Source organism: Cyprinus carpio, chromosome B23 (genome assembly GCF_018340385.1).
Source record: "Cyprinus carpio isolate SPL01 chromosome B23, ASM1834038v1, whole genome shotgun sequence".
NCBI lineage: Eukaryota > Metazoa > Chordata > Actinopteri > Cypriniformes > Cyprinidae > Cyprinus > Cyprinus carpio.
Window position 1 is genome coordinate 18120056 of NC_056619.1, and position 22957 is coordinate 18143012.

Genomic DNA, 22957 nt, shown 5'->3' on the forward strand with positions numbered 1-22957 from the left:
TGTTGTTGTTGTTGTTGTTGTTTTTTACTTTGCATTTGAAATCAACAAACTAGACAAATATAGATTTCTCTCTTGTTTTAAAATTACACAAGAATTTGTATTTTGCTGTCTTAATCATGCATGATTATATAAAGGCATCTTTACACAGCTGAGTTACCACAGCTGTGTAAATAGCCGTGTCTAAGCAGCATTAAACAGCCTCTGTGCCACGTTTGCCATTAGAAGCTTTTTATTATTTTCATTTAGCTTCGATTCTCCCTCCAGTTTGGTCTCAACACAGTGTCACAGAATTCTGTCTTAACCGTTAAATTAAAGCATGGATACTGGTGTATTAATTGATGTTCTTTAGGTAAATTATCACCAAACTGCTGAAGTAACAGGCATATCCAGCAGAGAGAGACATTAGCACACTGTGTTGTGTTTGAGCTAATTGTGCTTGAGGGGCGGGACTTTCCTTTTTTGGTATGTGGATGCAAGTAAACTTTGAGAAGATACAATTTTCTGGCTCGGAGTCATTCAAGCATTATCTATTTGTTTTGTTTAAGATATTTTCCCCTAAATAGTATCCTAACATTACAAAGGTTTTTCAGCTTTCTTATCCATGAGCCGGTTTAAATAGATTTTTTGCAGAGCTCAATGGATATTCAAAAGCCTTATAACGTAGCTATATAACTTTATTCTGTATATGTTTTCTTTTTGGGCTCATATATATTATAGAAACAGATTTGAAATACAGAGAATAATGGCAAAACCTAAATATAAGGATTTGTGAATTCTTAAGATGTGAGATTGTTATACACTGCTTTCAAATGAAATTATAATTTAAAAAGGTGAATCTATATCTGTACATTTATTTTCTGGAAAAACCCTTGAAGGGATATGAAAGAAAAAAATAAATAAAAATAATCACTTAGAAGCAGACAGTTTGGAAGCACTATTTGCATTGTTATAGTGGTCAGTTTATTGAAAGAATTATGCAAAACAGGTAATAATATGCAAATAAAATCTCTACTAAATGTGTACTGCGTCTTTTCTGTAGGTAGTAATAGTGTGGTAGTCATTTATATTTATATGCATTTATGCTTTTATCCAAAGTGACTTGCATTGCATTTATGCATTCCTGAAAATTGAACCAATGATCCTGGATGCATGTTTTTATGCTAAAATACACATACTTTCCCAGTCTCACAGTCATTATGCTATCTGTTTTTATCTGTTTCTTCTTCCAGTGGACCCATGCGGAAATAACAGATTTTTTTCTTATGTGTTATCATGTGTGAGCATCTTTGTATGTGTCACAGCGAGCTGTTCTCACCAACCTAATGTTTCTTTTCTGCCCTGAGCATTCTTACAACTCTGCTAGAATGACTAGCCTTTGGCATATCTGCATACACTTTTTCATTCCCACACTGCATCACGGCCCCATTTACCCCCAACCTGCTCTTCTGTGGCCCAACAGCAGCCCTGCAGGATTTAAAACTCCTGGGCTGCAGTTCATCTCAGATGGTCATAAACACTTTTTTACCATAGATTCTCAGCTTTGAATAACTAGTGACAGCTGCTGAAAATGCTCTGCTGTAAATCATATACTCCTACACAATGAAATATCTGTTGGCGATGAAATTGAATGTAGTTAATCATAATTTCAGATGATTTCCCAGAACAATTTCTCTACTTTTGTGGCCAAGTGTATTATGACTCAGCATAATAGAGATGGTTTTGAGACTGTATAATAAAGACCTCTCTCTTTTTGTGTGTGCGTATGTGTGTACTAGTGCCAATGCGGTGAGCAGTCGGGATGGATTGGACACAGAGACAGGGACGGAGTCACTCCAGAGCCAGCGGAGAGAGCGGGAGAGGGAGCGAGCTCACAGGAGGGCACGAGAAAGTGAGTGACTTTGAACAGTACTCAGCAAAACAGACCTGTTCTCACACTATACACACATCACATATCATGTGCCAGGGATCAGGAAACCCATAGCATATGATATGTTTTCCTCAGGCGATAAGTGTCTGGCAGGAGAATGAAATATTCCAAGCATAGACACGTGAGGCAAAAAAAACAAAAAACAAACCGCATTTTAGTTGGTAAATGGGATGTTATTTTAGGACAGCTACTGCTAAAGTAACAATATTTATAGATGGGCCTTTACAAAACGCGTTTCTATTTGTTTTGTAAGGTGAGTTTATTAGTGAAAAAAAAATTAAATGAAATTGTTCTATGAAGTTATGTTTTTAACAAAACAATATAAATACTGTATATTTAAAGTGTAACATGATTAACTTCTTAAGGAAAACACTTTTCTAAAAGGGTAATGACATTTTGTTTTCTTTGTGGAGTTAATTAAATTATTCATTTAAAAGGAAGAAGTATAATGATAACAGGGTCGACACATAACCCTTTACAGAAGAAAGAGTTTGCATGGAAAATGTGCATTTTTGTTAATACAGAAATAATTCAGAGATGGGGACAGGCTAAAAACAGCATCCTCATAACATTAAAAAAAACACCAACAAAATTTTTATATTTATTAAAATATTATATATTAAAAGTAAAATGAGTTCTGTGTTTATTTATTTTTTCACATTATGCTCATCAAGGCTGCATTTATTTGAACATACATTAAAAATATATATATTTTATGAAACATTTATTAATGATTAAATATTTAAATGAGCTGAAATAAGCTAAATGTTCAGCATCAATACTCCAGACTTCAGTGTCACATGATGCTTCAGAAATCATTCAGAATTAATGTTTTGATGATTTGGTGCTCAAAAAATATTTCTTATTATCAGTGTTAAAAACAGACATTTTGTGATGTGATTTTTAATGTGATAATTTGTTTTCAGAATTCTTTGAATAAATAGTTCAAAAGAGCAGCATACAAATCTTGTGAAACACTTTACGTCTCTACTGTCCCTTTCGATCAGTTTAATGATTCCTTGGTGAATAAGATCTTGTTCTTAAAAAAAAAAAAATCCTTAAATGGTAGTGTATGACAGTTTTATAAATAAATAAATAATGACATAATTTTCCTCTAATACTCTTTTAACGTCATCACTTCAACTTTCAAAGCTCTTAAATTTGTTACAGGGAGTTGCAGGATGTAGTTGATTTATTTTTTCCCAGCATGTCCCAATTCTGTGGTTGTTTGCTGTAAGTTTGCTTGTTTTAAACCAGTACAGAATGTTTATTTTTGTTGGTGTGCATGCTGACTTGAACTCTGGGTGAAGAGACGTTTCTTGGAAGTATAAAAGCTTCCTTTTGCATGGAAAAATTCTTCAGCAAAGAATGTTCTTGGCTCCTTAGGTTACTTTTGCCTGCAATGAGAAACGATTAAAGGTGTGTGTGTTGTCAATAGAATTTAAGGTGTTCGAGAAACCTCAGCTATGTCTAGAATGTCTACATTGCTGAAGCTGACTATCAAAGTTGTATTTCCTCCACCTCTTACTGTAGAGGAAAGTACAGGATTGCTTCCTTCTCATACTATCTGATGTACATATTTGTGGAAGCCCCGCTGTTTCTCCAGTTATGTCCACTGGAACATTTCATGCTCTTCCTCTCTATTTCTCCTGCTGTTTGCACCTCATTATTGCCAAGCGCATTAATTAGTGCTGCTTCATTAGCAGCAACACCCTCAGACACAAGAGACAGATGGAGGTGTTTGTGTGTGTGTTAGTGTGCTTGCTGAAGATACTGACGATTTATGGATATTGTTTGAACTTCTGTGTTTCCAACTGTCTATTATAGACATCAGACCTCATGGAGTGCTTCTGTATTGTCAGTACTTTCAGTTAGTTGCTCCCCAACACTGTGATCCACACTGTACTTGGTTTTTTTGAGTCTGTCTTTGAAGGAAAGCATCTATTCATTTAGCATGTGTATGTCTGGAGCAGTCGTGTAGCTGTGCTGTGTGTCTCTGGAGGTTTTGGATGTAGAGCATGTGAGAAATGTGTCAGGTCAGCTCCCCTTTTCTTCTCCAGAAATAGTCATGCATTGTAGAGCTGTTAAGCCCAGAAAGTTATCATGATAGAGCATTCAGTAATTGTATGTATGTATGTATGTATATATATATATAAATTGTTATTATTATTTAATATGTACAAATGCACACATTCTTTTCTCTGATAATGACAGATCTAATTATGTTTCATTATTGACTTGTTTTAAGTTTAATTTGATTAAACTTAAAAGTTTTATTTAGCTCTTAGTTTAGAAAAGCAGATTCACCTTTTTCATTACAACAGCAGCAAATGTAAAATTCAGATGGCTTTTGCACTCACTTTCTGTCAGTCCTTTGGAGTCAGAGGGTGATTTGTCAAGGTTGTCCCAGTGCTGACCTCCAATGGGTGTGATTGGATGAAAAATGTGTGTTTGCTTATTAAGGACAGGTGTGTGCCCTAGGGGCAGAAGGAGTGAGAGAGGAGATCTCTTTTCTAGCCTCAGGCACTTATCTGTTAACCATGCTGAGCCACCGATATTCAGTTTCCATTTTGCTGCTCGGAGTACATGTAGGTGTTGATTCGTTTTGGGTTTGGCTCATCTTTAGGTTAAGCAAGATTTTCGTGAATTTATCGTTGTGTGGTGTTTTGCTGTCATCGTGAATGCACAACAAAATGACAGTTTTTCTTTGTGCACAGCTTTACGGTTAAAGTCATCAGTTATCAGTGGCAGCATTGCCCAGAGGCTTATATGTGAGTAGCGTAGACTGCACCCTCGCTCAGAGCTTGTTCATTGTCTTACACACTCCTGTGCCGTTAAAGTGGAAACTGAAGCAGGGGCATATTTGATAGACAGTCGAGTTCCCACGTGAAGGAGGTTAGGTTTCCTTGAGCCCTTGAAATGTTGCAAGCTAATGAGAGGTGCAGCACTGTAATGAAAACTGTGCAGCAGCGGAGGTAAGACAAATGCATCTCTCTGATAACAAGAGCATTTTGTGTAGATATTTAAGTTTAAGATAAATTGCATGATTTTATCATAAATGTTAGGATTTCTTTTTACTTTTTGTACACCACCCATAATTAATTATAATTAGTGTTGTATGCAAGAAAAAAAAGTTCAGTACATTCAGTATATTATAGATAAAATTTGCTGTGCAAAATTTTATATATATATATATATATATATATATATATATATATATATATATATATATATATATATATATATATATATATATATATATATATATATATATATTTTTTTTTTTTTTATATGTAATATAAGCTTTCTAATATAAAGCTTAAAAATAAATATATTATAATGAATATACGATTATTTCAGCTCATATACACTTATTAGTATTGTCATTATTATTATCATTTCTAAATTAAATAAAATTTTTCTAAATTAAATGGTAAACTATATATTTATAATATACTAGCCTGTATATTAATGTTACATGTTTTATATATATATATATATATATATCCTGTATCTATAAGTATTTTCTACTTACCATATTAAAAATTTACATAAGATTTATAATAATCTTTTGATCAGTATTATTATTTCATTTAATTAACTGGACTAGCAAACATTAGAAGTAGTTCAGCAAATATACAAGGATATAGGCCTTTTGAAAAAGCATTTTAGTCTTTTTATAGCCTGTTTTGATTTTAATATGAATGTACTGGTCACTTACATTAATATTGCGCTTCACAGGCATAAGGTCATCTCCTGAAGTCAGATATAGAAGGAACATTTCCAGAGATTTGTTTTGGTGTCCACATCTTGAGCGAATTCATCTTCATCTTCTGTTATCTCTCTTTCCTGACATCTAAAGCATACTAAAGTGAGCCTAAAGGGACTCTGGAGAGGCTATAAATGCATTACCCACCTGTGGACCATCCTTTTTGAAAAAGAGGGCTACTGATTTTGAAAAAGAGGGCTACTGATAGGCTGCAGACGCCTGTGAACTCACACATGGCAGAGGAATGATAGAGCTTCCACTTTCTGTGAAGAGTCAAATATGGTTGGATAAAATAGCTGTGATTGATTTGTGCATATGAGTGGTTTTGTGGGAGGTAATGGTCTGAAATGGGCACTCCTGCAGTACTGGAATGTTTCGGTCGCCCTCGGGGTCCACAGCGCTTTTATCGTTTGGTCAGACCTTTTCAGCGCATCCAATGCCACCCAGAGACGCAGCTTCGTCCTTGTCTCTGTATGTATACCCCAGCATGTTTTTTGACTGATGTGATGGTTTCTAGAAGTAAATAACTTCATAAACCCTCAGTTCTTCAGCATAAAGCCCATTTGAGTATTATGACTGCACACTTTCATCTGTAGATTGTTTGAAACTTTTAAATGGGCCAGGGTTCAATTCCTTTTAAACAAAAGACTGTCATAATAAGTTCATTATCGAGAAAACACTTTACTGTTTATCAAATTTGTCATTCAGGGCTATTATGCCTTTCACAGAATTATGTACTGTTTTCTGAAGTGTTGTTTTTCCTCAGCTTCTCTTTTTTGATTTGTCTCAGTCCCTCGCATGAACGGTCACTCAAAATCACAGTGGGCGAATCGTGACTCAGCTGTTGGCTATGACAGCGCATCAGTGATGAGCAGTGAGCTGGAATCCAGCTCTTTTATCGACAGTGAGGAGGATGAGGATGCCAGCAGGTCAGACATTACTCAATATTTCATTTCCTTGGAATAATTAAATATGAATCTGTTTGCCTCAGAGTGCAGGATTCATTTTCTTTCAAACAATGACTGTACTTATTTGCCCATTGGCATGAATTGTCATTACATATTTTTATTTTTTAATTTGTAGAGCTGGCAAAATATTTAATTTATTAGTTCATGCATTCATGATTAAAATTAAAATGCTCTCCTATTTTGTCCTAAAATTAAAAAAAAATTCAAATAAATACTAAAATCATTAATCATTATTTTAGGTGTCATTACATCATAATGTACAGTATTTAAAAAAAAAATATATCATTTTTTTGAGATTTGCTGAAGATTACATTATATGGTTGTATTAAATGTTAATGATCACAAAGTAATCTAAAAACCTATATTATCAAATTAATACAAAATAAATCTCTAATATCAAGCTGTAACCGTTTTTTAAGATACCTATATATTGTGTGACATACAGACCAAAATGTAAGTCAACAGCTAATTGTTCCTCACATAAAGCTATTATATAAGATAGTAAATTAAGTAATATGGATTTCTTTTATAATGCATTTTTACTACAAGTTCATTGTTGCAATTTACTGTAAAACTTGTCAAGATTACTCATAACTCCATACCGGACTCTTTCCATGTGCAATATTCCAGTAAGATAGGTCAACCAGGTCTTAAACTGAGGAACAGTGTCTGATTTCCACATTCATAGAATTGACACTCTTAGCAATAATCATTCTTTTTAGATTTTTTTGTGTGTGTGAATGCTTTAGTGCCAGTCAGAATAAAACAGTTATTGTCAAAATAAATACTAACACTAGTTTTTAATTAAGAACCTAACTTGAATTGTCCTCAAAACAGAACTCATACTGGAGATCCACTAAAATAGATCACTTATAGTTTCATAATAACATGCTGCTTCGTTAGTGTAGCGGTGATCTCTGCTGTGACCTTTTTCTGAAGCCACAGACGTAGCAGTTCAGCCGAGCAGAGCTCTTCATCACACCTCATGCGGAGACACAAACGCCGACGACGGAGGCAGAAAGTCACCAAAATGGACAGGGTGAGAATGTGGAGGAAAAAGGACACATGTCTACACATTTGTGTTTGATCTGTACTGATCATGTATACGTTCTTTTGACAGTCCTCATCCTTCAGTAGTATTACAGACTCCACAATGAGCCTCAACATTATCACTGTCACTCTAAACATGGGTAAGAACTTATTCACGAGATCACCCCATTCTTTTTCCCATCATCCATCCCTGTGCTTCCTCCTCCTTATCTCTTATCTTTCCACACCACCTGCTCAATAAACCGAACTCCTATATTTCAAGGTCTAGCGTGCAGAGTGTGGTCTAAATATAGATGAACACGTCAGTGGACGTTCACAGCCTTATCTCTCTTTCTCACAGAGAAGTACAACTTCTTGGGTATCAGTATAGTGGGTCAGAGTAATGACCGAGGAGACGGAGGCATCTATATTGGCTCTATTATGAAAGGTGGAGCAGTGGCGGCTGATGGCAGGATTGAGCCTGGAGACATGCTGTTACAGGTGAAATGATCAGCAGTCTGAAACCACTTTCAAGAGGGACCTAGACATTGGTCTAATGCACTTTTAGGAAGATTAAAAATTATAATATGCTTCCAAAATAATTGCCAGTTCACAATGTTACTTAACTTGTTCACATGATTTACTCACACCAATGTCATTCTAAGTGGTAAATACCACTTAAATGCTAAAACCAGGAAAATCATCTTGAATATATCCTCAATGTTATTGCGACATTGTCAAATTTAAATAGATAATTTACACTAACAATGATTCCTTGAACAGAACTGAAAGTGGCCTGTTATCGTAAGTCTCTTCTCTTTTTTTTAGTTTCTAAATGCACTTGTGGAATTGTCAGGGTTTGGGCCACCTCCCTGTGTTATTGACTTATTGTGCTCTATTCCCTTTCCTTCCTCCTAAAGGACCTTTTGGTGTCATTGACCACAAGGGACAGAGTCTTTTGTCACTGATTTACAACAAAGGGGATTTCCTCTTCCTGGTGATCTGATTTAGAAATCATAATGGTTAGATGACCTAGTGTTATTAGGTGAATTTTGCAGAATGATGTCCAAGTGACCTTAAAACATCACATATGTAAGCAAACAGGCAGTTTGGTAGACTAAAAGACTGTGGCTTTTTTAAAGCCATTATTTTAAAGAATTAATTCACCTTGTAGCCATTATTTAGTCACCAATAAGACAAGAAGTCCATATTACTAAATTCACTATTTTATATAATAGCTTTATGTGAGGAACAAGTTAACTTACATTTTGGTCTGTTTGTACACAAAGCTATCAGATTTTAGAATCTGGACTATAGTCCATATAGTCATTTGTTCCACTTTATGGAGCGTCTAAGTCACACCTAGTTTATATTCACCTTCTTTTTATTGAAAAGAGTGGCCAGGATTCTCTTCAGTCATTCACCTTTTATGTTCCATAGAATTATAGATATTATTTTTTATTATTTTCTTCTTTTTTAAATCAGTTATGTTGTATTTAAAAATATATTTTTTTTGGTTTTTGTAGTATTTTAGAATATGAATATATTAAGTTTATATTTAATTGTGGTTGAGTATTGACTCTACACAATAGTTGCATTTAAACACATAGGGACTATATTATTGAGAAATTTAAGCAATTTTCAATTAAAAAAAAAACTTCATCTGATGTAATGCATCAAATAATGGGAGGTTTCACGGAAATATAATTTCCTCAGGTCAATGATGTGAACTTTGAGAACATGAGTAATGATGATGCTGTCAGGATTCTACGGGAGATTGTCTCCAAACCTGGGTGAGATTGGATGTTAAACCTCAGTTGATTGATACATTTTCAGTGAATCTGAATGCTCTCTTTAACATGGTTTCATGTTTCATTTGTCCTCTACAGGCCAATAAGCCTAACAGTGGCGAAATGTTGGGACCCCTCTCCTAGAAGCTACTTCACCATCCCTAGAGGTACATACCGCCCACTATTATAGCAGCTAAATTACAGACATGAAGCCCCATGCTGCATTCATCCAGTTCATTTTTTGGATCAGTTTTATTGGATTGTACTTAAATTCTGCCATCTGTCTGTCCTCAGCTGAACCGGTGAGACCCATTGACCCTGCTGCCTGGATCTCACACACTACTGCACTTTCTGGGCCATACCCCCATTATGGTATGATCAAAGTCAGTTTCCTAAGATCATCTGTTAATAGAATGGCAGATTTATGATGCTCAACACTTTCATTTCTCTCTCATTTCACAGAGTTTGATGACCTCCCCCTTTCAGTGTCAAAGACAGACATGGCAACTATAGTAAAAGTCATGCAGTTACCAGAATCAGGCCTGGAGATTAGAGACCGAATGTGGTTAAAGATCACTATAGCCAACGCTGTCATCGGTTTGTGCCTTTCTTTGCTGAGGTTTGAATTTGTTGGGTGGGAGATACTTTCCTTGTGCCTTGTTTATTGCAAGACTCTAGTTTTTCTGTATAATCAGTGCAATCAGTGTTATTTTTCTCATTGCTCAATCTCCGGTTCCAGGGGCTGATGTTGTCGACTGGTTGTTCTCGCGGGTGGAGGGTTTCAAGGACCGTCGGGATGCTAGAAAATACGCCAGCAGTTTGTTGAAACACGGCTACCTGAGACACACAGTCAATAAAATCACCTTCTCGGAGCAGTGCTACTACACCTTTGGAGACCTGTGTCAAAGTACGGTGAACACACACTTGAGTTGATAAAGATTCTCTTATTAACTTTAATATAACCAAGGCTACATTTACTTGATCAAAAATAAAGTAATATTGTGAAATATTATTAGAATTTAAAATCACTTCAGTTTTAATGTATTTTGAAATGTCATTTATTCATGTGATGGCTAAGCTATATTTTCAGCAGCCATTACTCCAGTTTTTAGTGTTGCATGGTTCTTTAGAAATCATTCTAATATGCTGATTTTGTGCTTAAGAAACATTTTTGATTAATTTTCAGCATTAAAAACCTTGATTATGTCTTTACTTTCACTTTTGATCAATTTTATGTACTGTACCTTTGCTGAATATTAATTTCTGTCAAAAAAAAAAAAAAAATGAAAAGATATGACCAACCCCACCAATTTATTAAAAGAGTAGTTCACTTTCAGAATGAAAATTCTGTCACCATTTACTCACCCCCGACTTGTTCCAGACCAGAATGACTTTCTTTGTTCCGTTGAGCATAAAAGAAGATATTTTGAAAAATGTTGGGATCCGAACAGTTGATGAGCACCATTGACTTCCATAGTAGAAAAAAAAAAAATATGGAAGTCAATGGTGCTCATCAATTGTTCAGATCCCAGCATTTTTCAAAATATCTTCTTTTGCGTTCAACAGAAGAAAGAAACTCATACAGGTCTGGAACAAGTGGGGGGTGAGTAAATGGTGACAGAATTTTCATTCTGAAAGTGAACTACTCCTTTAACAATAGTGTACCTTTAATACATTAAGATAAGATCTAGCTTAAAGGTTAAAGTCAAAGATTAGGTGCTTAGAGTCATAAACTGTCATTAATAATACTACTATTAAAATGACGTGAAATATAGATCATTGTAATGATATTGAAATTCTTCTGTTTTCAGATATGGCTTCTCTCAATCTGAACGAGGGATCTAGTGGTGGGGGCTCTGACCAGGATGGTCTCGCTCCTCTTCCTCCACCAGGAACCAACCCCTGGCCCCTGGGCGGTCAGCCCTACCCTTACCCAGGTTACCCCACTCCTCCACCAGGCTTCCCTCCTGGATACTCTGACCCTTGCCACAGTTTTCACAGTGGCAGTGCAGGCAGCCAACAGAGTGAAGGTGGGTGTTGTTTGTGTGTAAGACAGTGCAATAAATGATGCACTGATGGATAAAAGGGAAAACCCCTTTCCACGCTCATTCCCACACACAATCCCGTGAGCTTCCTGTTTGGCTTTTTCTTTTGGTTTCAGGTGTGCCTAATGATGTTAAGTAACAACTATTACGTTAGTAACTGCTCAGATGTATTGTAAATGGAATTTACTACAGTAAAATGGAAACCATAAGTGGGTTTCTTGTAAATCTGCATGTAGGTGATTAGGTACAATACTACAATATATTCATACAGACTGAGTTTTGCTTTCAGTACCTGAATGAACACGGCACCCAGCCAGAATGACATCATTGACACAAGACTAGTAAATCATGTGCACATATTTGCATGATTAGACTTTTCAGTTTGTCCATTTATTCAGAAAGTATTTAAAATATTACGTTTTAAAAATCAACTATTTTGACATGTTAGCAGTTGGTGCTCATGTAAATCAAATGCATGGTAATTAATTAGTCAGATACAGTTAAACTAGAAGTAAACAAAGGCATAAAAGGGATGAAATCATCATGAAAATGATCTGTAATGTGAATGATTATAATTGATGTGTAATTTAAATCAAGGTACTAGACATATTATGAGTTAAAGATTTAGGACAGGCTTTAATATTGACACCTGACTATATGTAACCAAACAGCATGCATGACAGAGTTTTGGCAAATACATTTTAATAAACATTAAACCCTAAAGATATACTACACAAACAGGAAAAACTCTGATGTTTTTGTATTATTGCTTCTAAATTGGCCAAAACAATACAAACATATTTAAAGAAGATATAATGATGAATAATTATTTGATTAATTGTAAATAAAATTGCATAATATATAATATAACGCCTGAATAATAGAGTAATCATAATCATAAAATAGTATTAATTAATTACCTTTTCTGTCACTTTTTTCAAAACGTTTTCGTTTTATTTATATAAGTATATATATATATATATATATATATATTTATACTTTGTTTATATATTAAACTCTCACTATTTATATATGTGAGAATTTATTTTTTATCTTTATCATTGTTACATTTATTGAATGTTACAATTATCTTTTCTTTAAATTAAATGACTTTATTTATTGAATTAAAGTAAATAATGAAATCTGGTTTAACAGTAAGACTAAATCAAGATCTCGAATGCCAAGTATTTTCTTTTCAATTATTCCCTTTCCAGAGCATCATCATTGTCGCTGTATTCACTTGGATATTCCATATATGTGGTATAGCCAGACCTTTAAATCATTTACACCGCTTATGCCACCCTTTGCATTAATGTGCATGGTGGAGTTAGTACAGAGTTGGGAATGTGAATCAGTAATAATGCAAAGGTCATTGATCGTAACAACTTTTTTTTTAACACCGATCCAACATACTCAAGTTTGGTCGCTTCCGGGACCATAACATATGGTGTCATCACAGAAACTGGGGTGCAGGATATTTTTTGAAGAGCTTGTTGGTATATCCGGTGTGGGAGTGTGAGATGGAAGATCTGGTTGGGCAACATGTCGTAATTCTGATATTCCCTCTGTTTTTGCTGTCCGTCTATAGACTGATGGAATTTTCTTCTATTCACGGGGTATCCGGTAAGATTAGCACTCTCATTTAAACGTCCTCCCGCCCCACCTTTTCTCCTTGACATCTTGTTATTCCAGTGGTTTGTAATCATATGGTATTGAATCATTGGGGTTGCCATTGTGACTCCCCAGCTGTGTTGCTTGTTTGTGTTTCTTGTGTAGGCATGTTGAGTTTTACCCTCATTGTGCATGAGAATCTGACTGATTCTCATCCTTTGAAAAGTTGTTATGCTATACTCTTACTCTTTTATGCCAGTCTGAATCATCTTGGAAAAGTTAAAGTGAATATTTCCATGATACTGAGTTGAAGCTTATTGCTTTCCCAAGAACTGTATTATCACAAAAATGTAGGCCATCTATGCCATTTTGACCTACTCTCAATGCTGATGTTGGTTTAAACACATAACCACCGCAAAATGTTCATATTCATACCATATCATTTCTGTTGATGTATTGATGTTAATTACCCTCATGGTATTATTGGCCTTCACACAATGTCCTAACCAGGTGCAGCATTACAGCCAGTCAGAGCACAGATGAAGAGCGTAAAACTAAACATGTACCTTCCGTGATATTTCTCCAGACAACTTTTTTATGGTGTTTCTTGTCAGAATTGGGGAATTTGTTTTGGTTGTTTTTAGTATTACATACTGAATGTATGTTATATATTTTGGACATTTTTGCGTTTTATTTTAATGAGACCATTTCAGTAGAGAACACAAACTTTGCTGCACAAAATGAGGGATTTGTTAGATCTTTGTCAACTTCCACAATCGTTCTGTCCTTGTATATTTTTGATGTTTAATATACACTTCCGTTCTAAAGTTATGGTTTGGTTAAGATTTTTCAATGTTTTTGAAAAGTCTCTTATGCTCACCATGGCTGCAGTTTTTTTTTTTTTTATCAAAAACACAGTAAAAATAGTATGAAATATCACAATTAAAATGAACTGATACTTTTTAATATATTTTGAAATGTAATTTATTCCTGTGATGACAAAGTTTAATTTTTAGCCATTAATCCAGTCTTCAGTGTAACATGGTCCATCAGAAATCTTTCTAATATGCTGATTTGTTGCCCATGTAACATTTCTTCTAGTGCTGTCACACGATTAATCGTAATTAATCGCATCCAAAATAAAAGTTTTTGTTTACATAATATATGTATGTACTGTGTATATTTATGATGTATATATAAATACACACTCATACAGTATAGATTTTGATATATACTGTATTTACATTTACATTAGGCTATATATAGGTATTTACATGTATATATTTATATAATTTATATTATATATAAATAAATTTAACATACAAATATAAAATATTTTTCTAAAATATAAACATGCATCTAAATATACATAACAAATATACACACATAAACTTATATAAACAAAAACTTTTCATTTGGAATTGATTAATTGCGATTAATCGTCTGACAGCACTAATTTCTTCTTATTATCAAAGTTGAAAACAGTTGTGCTGCCAACCTTGATACATTTATTTTTCACGATTCATTGATAAATAGAAAGTTCATAAGAACAGGATTTATGTTAAGCATTTTTAAAACAAAGTAAAAGTCTTTCTACTGTCATTTTTGATCAATTCAATGCATCATTGCTGAATAGAGGTACTCATTTGACCTCATACATTTGAAACGTAGTGTAAATGAGAAGCTGGGTTTTTATGGGATTTTGCGCGGGCTGACGCTGCAGAAATACAAATCAAGCAACTAACCAAATGTAGATGTGCTCGTCACAGCTGTAATTCGAAATTTGGTTAAAATGGAAAAAATGGTTGTCATTGCTTGTCGAGTCTGGTTAGCATATTTTGTGAGGGAAAATAATACTACTTTTGTTCAAATACGTTTTTCTCTCACCACAGGTAGCAGAAGCAGTGGCTCCAACCCCAGTGCTGGAAAAGCCCGGAGACCCTCCCCTCGAGAGAAGGACCATAAGGCACCATGCTGTGGGGGCAGTGAATCAGAAATGGGAGCATGGGTCGTAAGGAGGGGTGAGAGAGCGCCCAGTCAGCTGAGTCAACAAAGCCACAGCCGCTCTGCTGCCAGTCAGGCCCAATCCAGCCACAGCTACACTCACTCTGGGTACAGCCATGGCCAGTGTCACAGCATCTTGCAGCATAGCCACAACTTCACCTACAGCCACGCCTCTTTCATTCAGCCCAATCATCTGTCATCCTGTGCCCACAGTGACAGAAGTCACGGCTCTTCATATGGCCCGCCGGGTCTACCCCCTCCGTACTGCCTCGCTCACCTCGCCCCCAAAGCGACAGCAAGCAACAGCCCACCTGGGGCTCCCCCCGTCCGGGAGCTAGGAAATGTCCCCCCAGAACTCACCGCCAGTCGGCAGTCATTTCAACATGCTATGGGCAATCCTTGTGAATTTTTTGTTGATATTATGTGACAGGAGAGTGCCTTCAACCCTTTCAGAGCACAAGGCCTACTTCCCGCAGTTTGCTTCATCAATTTTTGCTACTGACGATCCCAGCACTGAGAATGTACAAACTGACAGCCCGATTTAAAGCATTTAAAGGGACAGTTCACCCGATAAAGGAATTTCTGTAACTTGCTCATTTTTCCTGTTTCTTTCTTTTGTGGAACAAAAAATTACTGTTAAAACTATTAAAAACAGTTTTCAGTAATTGAAATGAAGCTGAAATCAAATATAAATATTAGAAGAAAAACTTCAGTGAAAATTAGAAATGTTGCCTTGGCAACTAACAGAAATAGATTTATGTTGAAGTCCTAAAATGTTTTTATTTTTACTTTATTTTTATACATTAAAGGAATTTACAAACAATTAACTAAACATTTCTTGACAACAGCAGTGGTCCTAAAATGATTTAAACTAAATAAAATATAGAAATATTGTATAGAAATATTAAAAAATAACTCTTCATGTAATTAAATTCATATAATCAACTAAAGCTTTCAAATCAAGCTAACTAAAAATATTAATATAATCATATAATAGCATATAAATAATACTTAACACTCACATTTTTTAAATCCTGAACATATTTTATCCAGAATATGACAACTATTTTCTATATAATGAGATTGAGTAGGGACAAGAGCTTTCAAGCTACAAAATGAAAAAAAAGAAAAAACATTCCATAAAAGGAGAAGGAAGGAAGGGGAGAGAGAAGATTATCATTAGTTACCAGCTCAGCTGAAATATTTGAACTTGAAATATAGCCCACTTTTGTAGCATGGACTACTTTATTTTTGTCATTTTGGAGCATTGCAGGACAGCCCCAGTCCCCTTTTACTTCTATTATGTGGAAAGGAATGCACAGGATATTTTTTTAAAAATTTACTTTTTGTGTTCCACAGAAGAGAGAAAGTATTTGGAAAAAGAACATAAGAGTGAGCTAATGATGACAGATTTGTCATTTTTAGGTCAACTCTTTCTTTAATGTCCCTTCAATGTTATTTAGATCACCGAAGGACAAAAAAAAGCACAACTGCAGAGTTAATTTAAACTGACAAAAACTACAATACTGCAGTAGCAGCACAAGATAACACAACTAATAAGCTTTTAACAGGAAAGTCAGTGTATCAGACTGTCTGCTTCTTATACTCAGCTGCTCTGCACTTTGCACAAGTTACAAGCCAGACAACATGACTCTTTACACAGTCCGTACTTTTAAATGTATTCACTCTCTGGACGATTTTTTTTCCTTACACAGTTGCATTTGACTTTATATTCACAAAGTCATAACCCTGTTGACAATCAGAAATCATAATGACAATTGACGTACCTAAACATTGCTGAATGTATTGTCTTGTGAGGCTAAAACTCAGAAATCCCTCATTAACTTGCATGTTATCACTAAATAAATGCTCAGATGTTCATTTTAGACTCATGGTTGCCAAATGTCCATCATGAACTCTAAATGTACATGATACATTTTTAACAATAACAAACAGGTGCTTTTCATAGAGTCTGTGAACTGACTGTTCAGATGTCACCAGTTGTCTTAGTATTCACCACTGTATTACGAATGTCACTGTACAGTTAATGCAGTAGAATGGTAGTAGGCCTTGTAAGTTATAACATAGATATTAAAACAGACCGATAGGCTAACCAAAGTCCCTTGACAATAACGGAGTCATGATTTTTTGTTTCTAAAACAGTTGTTTTTGGAGAAAGGTATGATATTTGTTATGGTCAAATGCAGTGAGGTGTTGTCTTTGTTTGTAATGTTCCGTTCCATGAACAGGAAAGAGTAAGAGTTTGTCAAGCACTTTTGGAATGTAACTTAAGGGCCCTTTAGAATGAACAGCTGATTGCAGTGAAAGAGGTTTACTTTGGAAAAAGGAATAATAAATTGTAAATATGATAACATAACATATATATATATATATATATATATATATATGAATAATTATATATATATATATATATATATATATATATATATATATATATATATATATATATATATATATGTATATATATATAATATATATATATATATATATATATATATATATATATATATGTGTGTATATATATATATATATATATATATAACTATATATATATGTATATATATATATATATAAACTGAGAAAATAAAATTTATGTATTAAGAAGTGGCAAGCCATTGTCTTGGAAGTGTTTTTTTTTTTTTATTATTATTCAAAAACTCATCTTGTTACAAATGTAGCTTATTTTGGTCTACTGACTGGCTCCAGCAGGTCTCGATTTTCTATTTGGTGGACAACATTGGATTCTCTGGTAAAAGCTTATGGCAGTGATATCTGTTATCTGTTTTGTCTGATATGACACCGGATCATTTTCAAAGAACAGATGTCTCCTGTCTTCTCATGTTTGTCATGTACGCCCAAGATTATACAATTTCAAAGACCATCTCTGTGTTGTGTGTGCATCTAGTTTTATGTAACTTGTGAGAAGGTATCCTTTTTACATCTCCAAAGGATGATTTCTGATAAGGGTCATATCTCCAGAGATTTGGTGTAGTGGTAAAACATCATATTTTCCGCACTGAACCAATGATCAGAAAAGTTGATCTCAAAACTAAAGTTCATAACAAAACTTGAGACAGAAATGAAAAAAAAAATCTGGTCTGAATAGCTGCAATATTGTAGGTTTTGAACACATTCTTGATATCATTTGTCTTAATTGTTTCCAAAACACAACTAATACTAATTATATACCTAAAATGTGCAATTAGTGATATGACCATACATTATTATATGTACATAAAATATTTTAACTCTCATATTTCTGTAAGTTCATGGGTTAGTTAATGTACATCCAGCCAGAAGTCATCATAGAATAAACACATTATTTAAAAAAAATGATATATATGTTCATTGTATGACTTTAGGTATTTTGTACTGCTCAGGTATTTTTTTTAATCCACACTTTACACACTTAATAGTGATGAACCACGTAAATTACATTTCTGAGTAACTGTTCTAAATGTGCTGCATGTGTTAAACGCCTATCACACCTCATAAATGATGTATGTCTATTACATCATTATGAAGTTTGTTTAAAGAGAATTGTTGATGGTAAATTTGAGGCACAGATTCTGAAACACTTACTGGCATACGTACAGAAGTATTTTCCCTGCTACTTGTAAGACATTTGCATGAGTGTGCCCTGCTCTGGCTGTGACACACTACTGCAGGTTCTCAGTATGAGGAAGTAAGCTTAGGCGCTGTGACAAAGTGTTTTTTATTTGATAAGCAAACAAAATGCTTATCATTTAAAGGGAGGAAAAGTGTCAAGTGGAAAGAACAGATGCCTAAATGATACTTAGCCTTGGTGTGACACACACTGATGTATATCTCCGAGTCTTTAGCAACGTGTGTAAAATATATGCTGAGTCTGATGCATAGACTGCTTTTTCTTTTCTGGCCACTTCAAATGACGTCTAGACAAAGGTTCATAGTGAGTCGAGTTCCAAATGACGTGTTTGGTGTGGGCTGACGATTACATTTCACCTTCCAATGAAAGGTCAGCGTGGGAGTGTGTGATGTGGTAATAATGTAGGTGTATGTGTCAGAAGCTTACTAGCTTTCTTTTTTAGTTAATTACATGTCATAATAGTATTTTAGAATCGCACTACTGAATTTAACCTAATCTTAGTAAATGATGAGACTATGTAGACAAAACTAATGGGGAAAAAACTGTTATTGAATTATTGGATTTTGTATAATATTATTATGTGGTGAGAATTTTTAGACAGTTTCAATATGGATAAATTATTTTGTTTATGAGTGCTGTGATAGTGATAGATGGGATAGAGCTGTTTAGCCACATCCCTTTAAAAGACAATTGCAAGTTAGCTCTCAAGTTAGCTGCGACTCTGTCCCAGTACCTAAAACTTATATCTGTGTTATAAGGAACTGTTATTTAATTTATTCATTTAATTATTTTAATTTGTCTGTATGATGAGATCTTTAATGCATGTCTGGAGGGTATAGTTTCTTGCCTAAAGCTAAAGAGCATTTCAGGTAATTTTTATTATTCATTTTATGATTAACCGTATTTCCTCTTTACTCAACTGGTTTAGTCATTTGCTGTATTTTGAAAGTGCCTCCTGGGAATAGAGCGCTGCGGGCATGATGTGTTTTTGTAGGCCAAAAACAAAAACACGTGTTGGCATTTTAGCACTATATATTTTGGACAATGTCTCAATGTCTTGTTTTAATTTTTTTATTGGTTTCTGGTTAAATGCCTAAAATAACGTCTGTGGTTAACACAAGTTTAAGATATTTTCATATTTTATTTAATGCATGATTTAATTTTTTTTTTAATTTTTTTTTTAATTATCTTGAAAAAGATGGTTGTTTGAAAGTGATAAGATGTTATTTATGTTGATTGGGTTGTCAGGGGCATTACACATAATCACACCGAACAGGAAAACTCATTTGTTCGCTATAGTCCGCTTTCAAAGAACTGGGTATGTTAATTATTTGTTACTTCAGACGTTATCTGTAATGGGTATGGACTTTCTGGGCAAGATAAACTATATATTGACATTGTTAAGGTGGGTGTGTCTGTTGCATACTGCAATTGACCGAACACAAAATATGATTTGTATTTACGAGATCGTAAAAAGTGTTCAGGTCTTCATAGAACTCGTAATTACAGCTTGTATCTGACTTTACGTAGTTCTGCCCCTGTTTAGAGATGTATTCGTTGTCTTCTGTCTTACTTTTGTATTCCACAGAGTGAAGGTAAGGTCGTACAATTTTATGAATTAACCACTCATTTTCAATTCTTATCTTTCTGGTGTAATGTGATTTGATTTTTACATTTATATTGTTAAGTTTAGTTTAGTGTACTATAAAGTAAGTAAATCCACTTCACCAGCTAATTACTCTTTAACAGTGATGCTATAGAGCTACTTGCACTTGAGTGTTCCAGGCTGTGACAGTTCACAATATGGCATATATCTATGCAGGGGTTAAATTGGGATTTGATATATGGGGTGGGGGTGGGGGGGGGGCTCTATTGTTTGGGGCTTATATATACGGGTGCTGGTCATATAATTAGAATATCATCAAAAAGTTGATTTATTTCACTAATTCCATTCAAAAAGTGAAACTTGTTATATTCATTCATTACACACAGACTGATATATTTCAAATGTTTATTTCTTTTAATTTTGATGATTATTACTGACAACTAAGAAAAAAACCCAAATTCAGTTTCTCAGAAAATTAGAACATTACTTAAGACCAATACAAAGAAAGGATTTTTAGTAATCTTGGCCAACTGAAAAGTATGAACATGAAAAGTATGAGCATGTCCAGCACTCAATACTTAGTTGGGGCTCATTTTGCCTGAATTACTGCAGCAATGCGGCGTGGCATGGAGTCTGTTCAGGTGTTATGAGAGCCCAGGTTGCTCTGATAGTGGCCTTCAGCTCTTCTGCATTCTTAGGTCTGGCATATTGCATCTTCCTCTTCACAATACCCCATAGATTTTCTATGGGGTTAAGGTCAGGCGAGTTTGCTGTCCAATTGAGAACGGGGATACCATGGTCCTTAAACCAGGTACTGGTAGCTTTGGCACTGTGTGCAGGTGCCAAATCCTTAAATATATACATGCATTTCTGTGTATTTACAGTCTATGGTATTTATATATACATAATAAATATACACAGTACAAACATATATTACATAAACAAAAACTTTTATTTTGGATGCGATTAATCGTTTGACACCACTAATATATAATAATAATAATAATAATAATAATAAAAATCTTTTATTTTTGTTTATTTTGATGGTTTGTTATTATTAGTTTATTATCAGTTGTGACATAAAAAATCTGCATGTTTTTTTATGTTTAATCCAAGGGCATTTTTTAAAAATCTTTATAGAGGACATTTCCCCCTAACCTCATTAATACTTTTTATTTAAAATTCTTACATTTAATCTATAAATTCAATTATAATAATGTGATTATTGTTCTCTTTACGTTATCAAATTAAATCATTTACACACTGAGACACAATTACAAATACAATTGCATTGAATGATGTCATGAGATTGTTTAAAATATTTTTTGGAATATACAAGCAAGAAGTTATACTTTTAAACAAAATCACAACGCCAGTAGTGAGCGTTTAATGAGTGAGTCACTGAGTTGACTCAACCGATTCGTTCAGAACACGAATCATTCAGGCATGAATCGGCTGGTTGCGATTCGCTGTAGTTTCGCCTAAAATGTAAGTGACCTAATATTATTGCAGGCTACTTGCTATTGAGCTGTTTATTGAGCTATTAAACAGTCGTAATTGTGAAAATATTGTGTGATGTTGCCTTACTAACTTTATTTTAAATATAAAAACGTTTCATTTTGATTTTTTTTAGCATGCTTAACTTTACTTATCTGGTGTTAATGAAGCGTTAATCTCGAGCCCCTCTCCGCATAGACAAAAGCAGAATAAAAAAACAATATATATATTGCCATATGGTAGGCTACAGCCACACACACACACACACACACACACACACACACACACACACACACACACTATCAAAACCAAAACAAACTATAAATATAAACAAATATATATATGTGTGTGTGTGTGTGTGTGTGTGTGTGTGTGGCTGTAGCCTACCATATGGCTGTATGGCTGTACAATTTATTACTTAAGCGCTTTGTTTGGTAGTTTGTTTTGGTTTTGATAGTGTTGCCATAATTCAGAGTCCGAGAACAGCTCATAGTTGTAGGCTACTTCAAGAGCTGTCGTCTAGAAATGACGTCAATTATGACCATGTGAACGCAACATGACACTACACTTCAGGCTGGATTATTTGTGTAATGTGGCTTTCATGGGTTTTTGCATTGCTCAAGACTGTATTACAAAAATTGTCTTATACTAATTCATTTACCCTCATCTTATTGTGCATTAAAACGCTTTAATTACCACATAACACGCATGTTTTGTTTTCATTATGGGCATTTTCAACTGTTTCTTGAAAGTATAGGAAATGTAGGTTACTAACAAGCCTCTTTCATACTCTATTCCAAAAGCAGGAGTAGCCTAATAAGGAATGAAATAAAATATAGCCTTATGAGGAACTCGAAACTGCTGAGTTTCTAATGTGGATGACATGGCAGGTGATGTCCATGAGTCCTTTGGATGTGTCATGATGTGTGTCATTAACCAGCTGTTAAAGTACAAACAGTTAGCTGTGTCTCATTTAAAAGGTTGCATACGTCATCGGGGAAGTCTCATTTGAGAAAAGTGACGTTAAATTGCAAAGTAAAAATATATATAGTATTTTAAACC

The 22957-nt window shown here is 34.4% G+C and overlaps 1 protein-coding gene across 2 annotated transcripts in view; it reads left to right on the forward strand.

Moving 5' to 3' along the window:
* The window catches only part of LOC109060385 (segment polarity protein dishevelled homolog DVL-1-like), a 33000-nt gene extending 15739 nt beyond the window's left edge, over nucleotides 1–17261 (forward strand). Inside the window, exons 4-15 of one of the 2 annotated variants that reach the window (XM_042751255.1) lie at nucleotides 1776–1888; nucleotides 6487–6625; nucleotides 7604–7703; nucleotides 7785–7854; nucleotides 8055–8194; nucleotides 9410–9486; nucleotides 9583–9650; nucleotides 9778–9855; nucleotides 9946–10080; nucleotides 10223–10390; nucleotides 11295–11513; nucleotides 15032–17261. In XM_042751255.1, coding sequence (XP_042607189.1) covers nucleotides 1776–1888; nucleotides 6487–6625; nucleotides 7604–7703; nucleotides 7785–7854; nucleotides 8055–8194; nucleotides 9410–9486; nucleotides 9583–9650; nucleotides 9778–9855; nucleotides 9946–10080; nucleotides 10223–10390; nucleotides 11295–11513; nucleotides 15032–15570 — 1846 coding nt within the window. In that variant the 3' untranslated portion in view covers nucleotides 15571–17261. The remainder of the gene's footprint in view (nucleotides 1–1775; nucleotides 1889–6486; nucleotides 6626–7603; nucleotides 7704–7784; nucleotides 7855–8054; nucleotides 8195–9409; nucleotides 9487–9582; nucleotides 9651–9777; nucleotides 9856–9945; nucleotides 10081–10222; nucleotides 10391–11294; nucleotides 11514–15031) is intronic. The other variant, XM_042751256.1, reaches the window with a different exon arrangement.
* Nucleotides 17262–22957: the final 5696 nt, after the last annotated feature.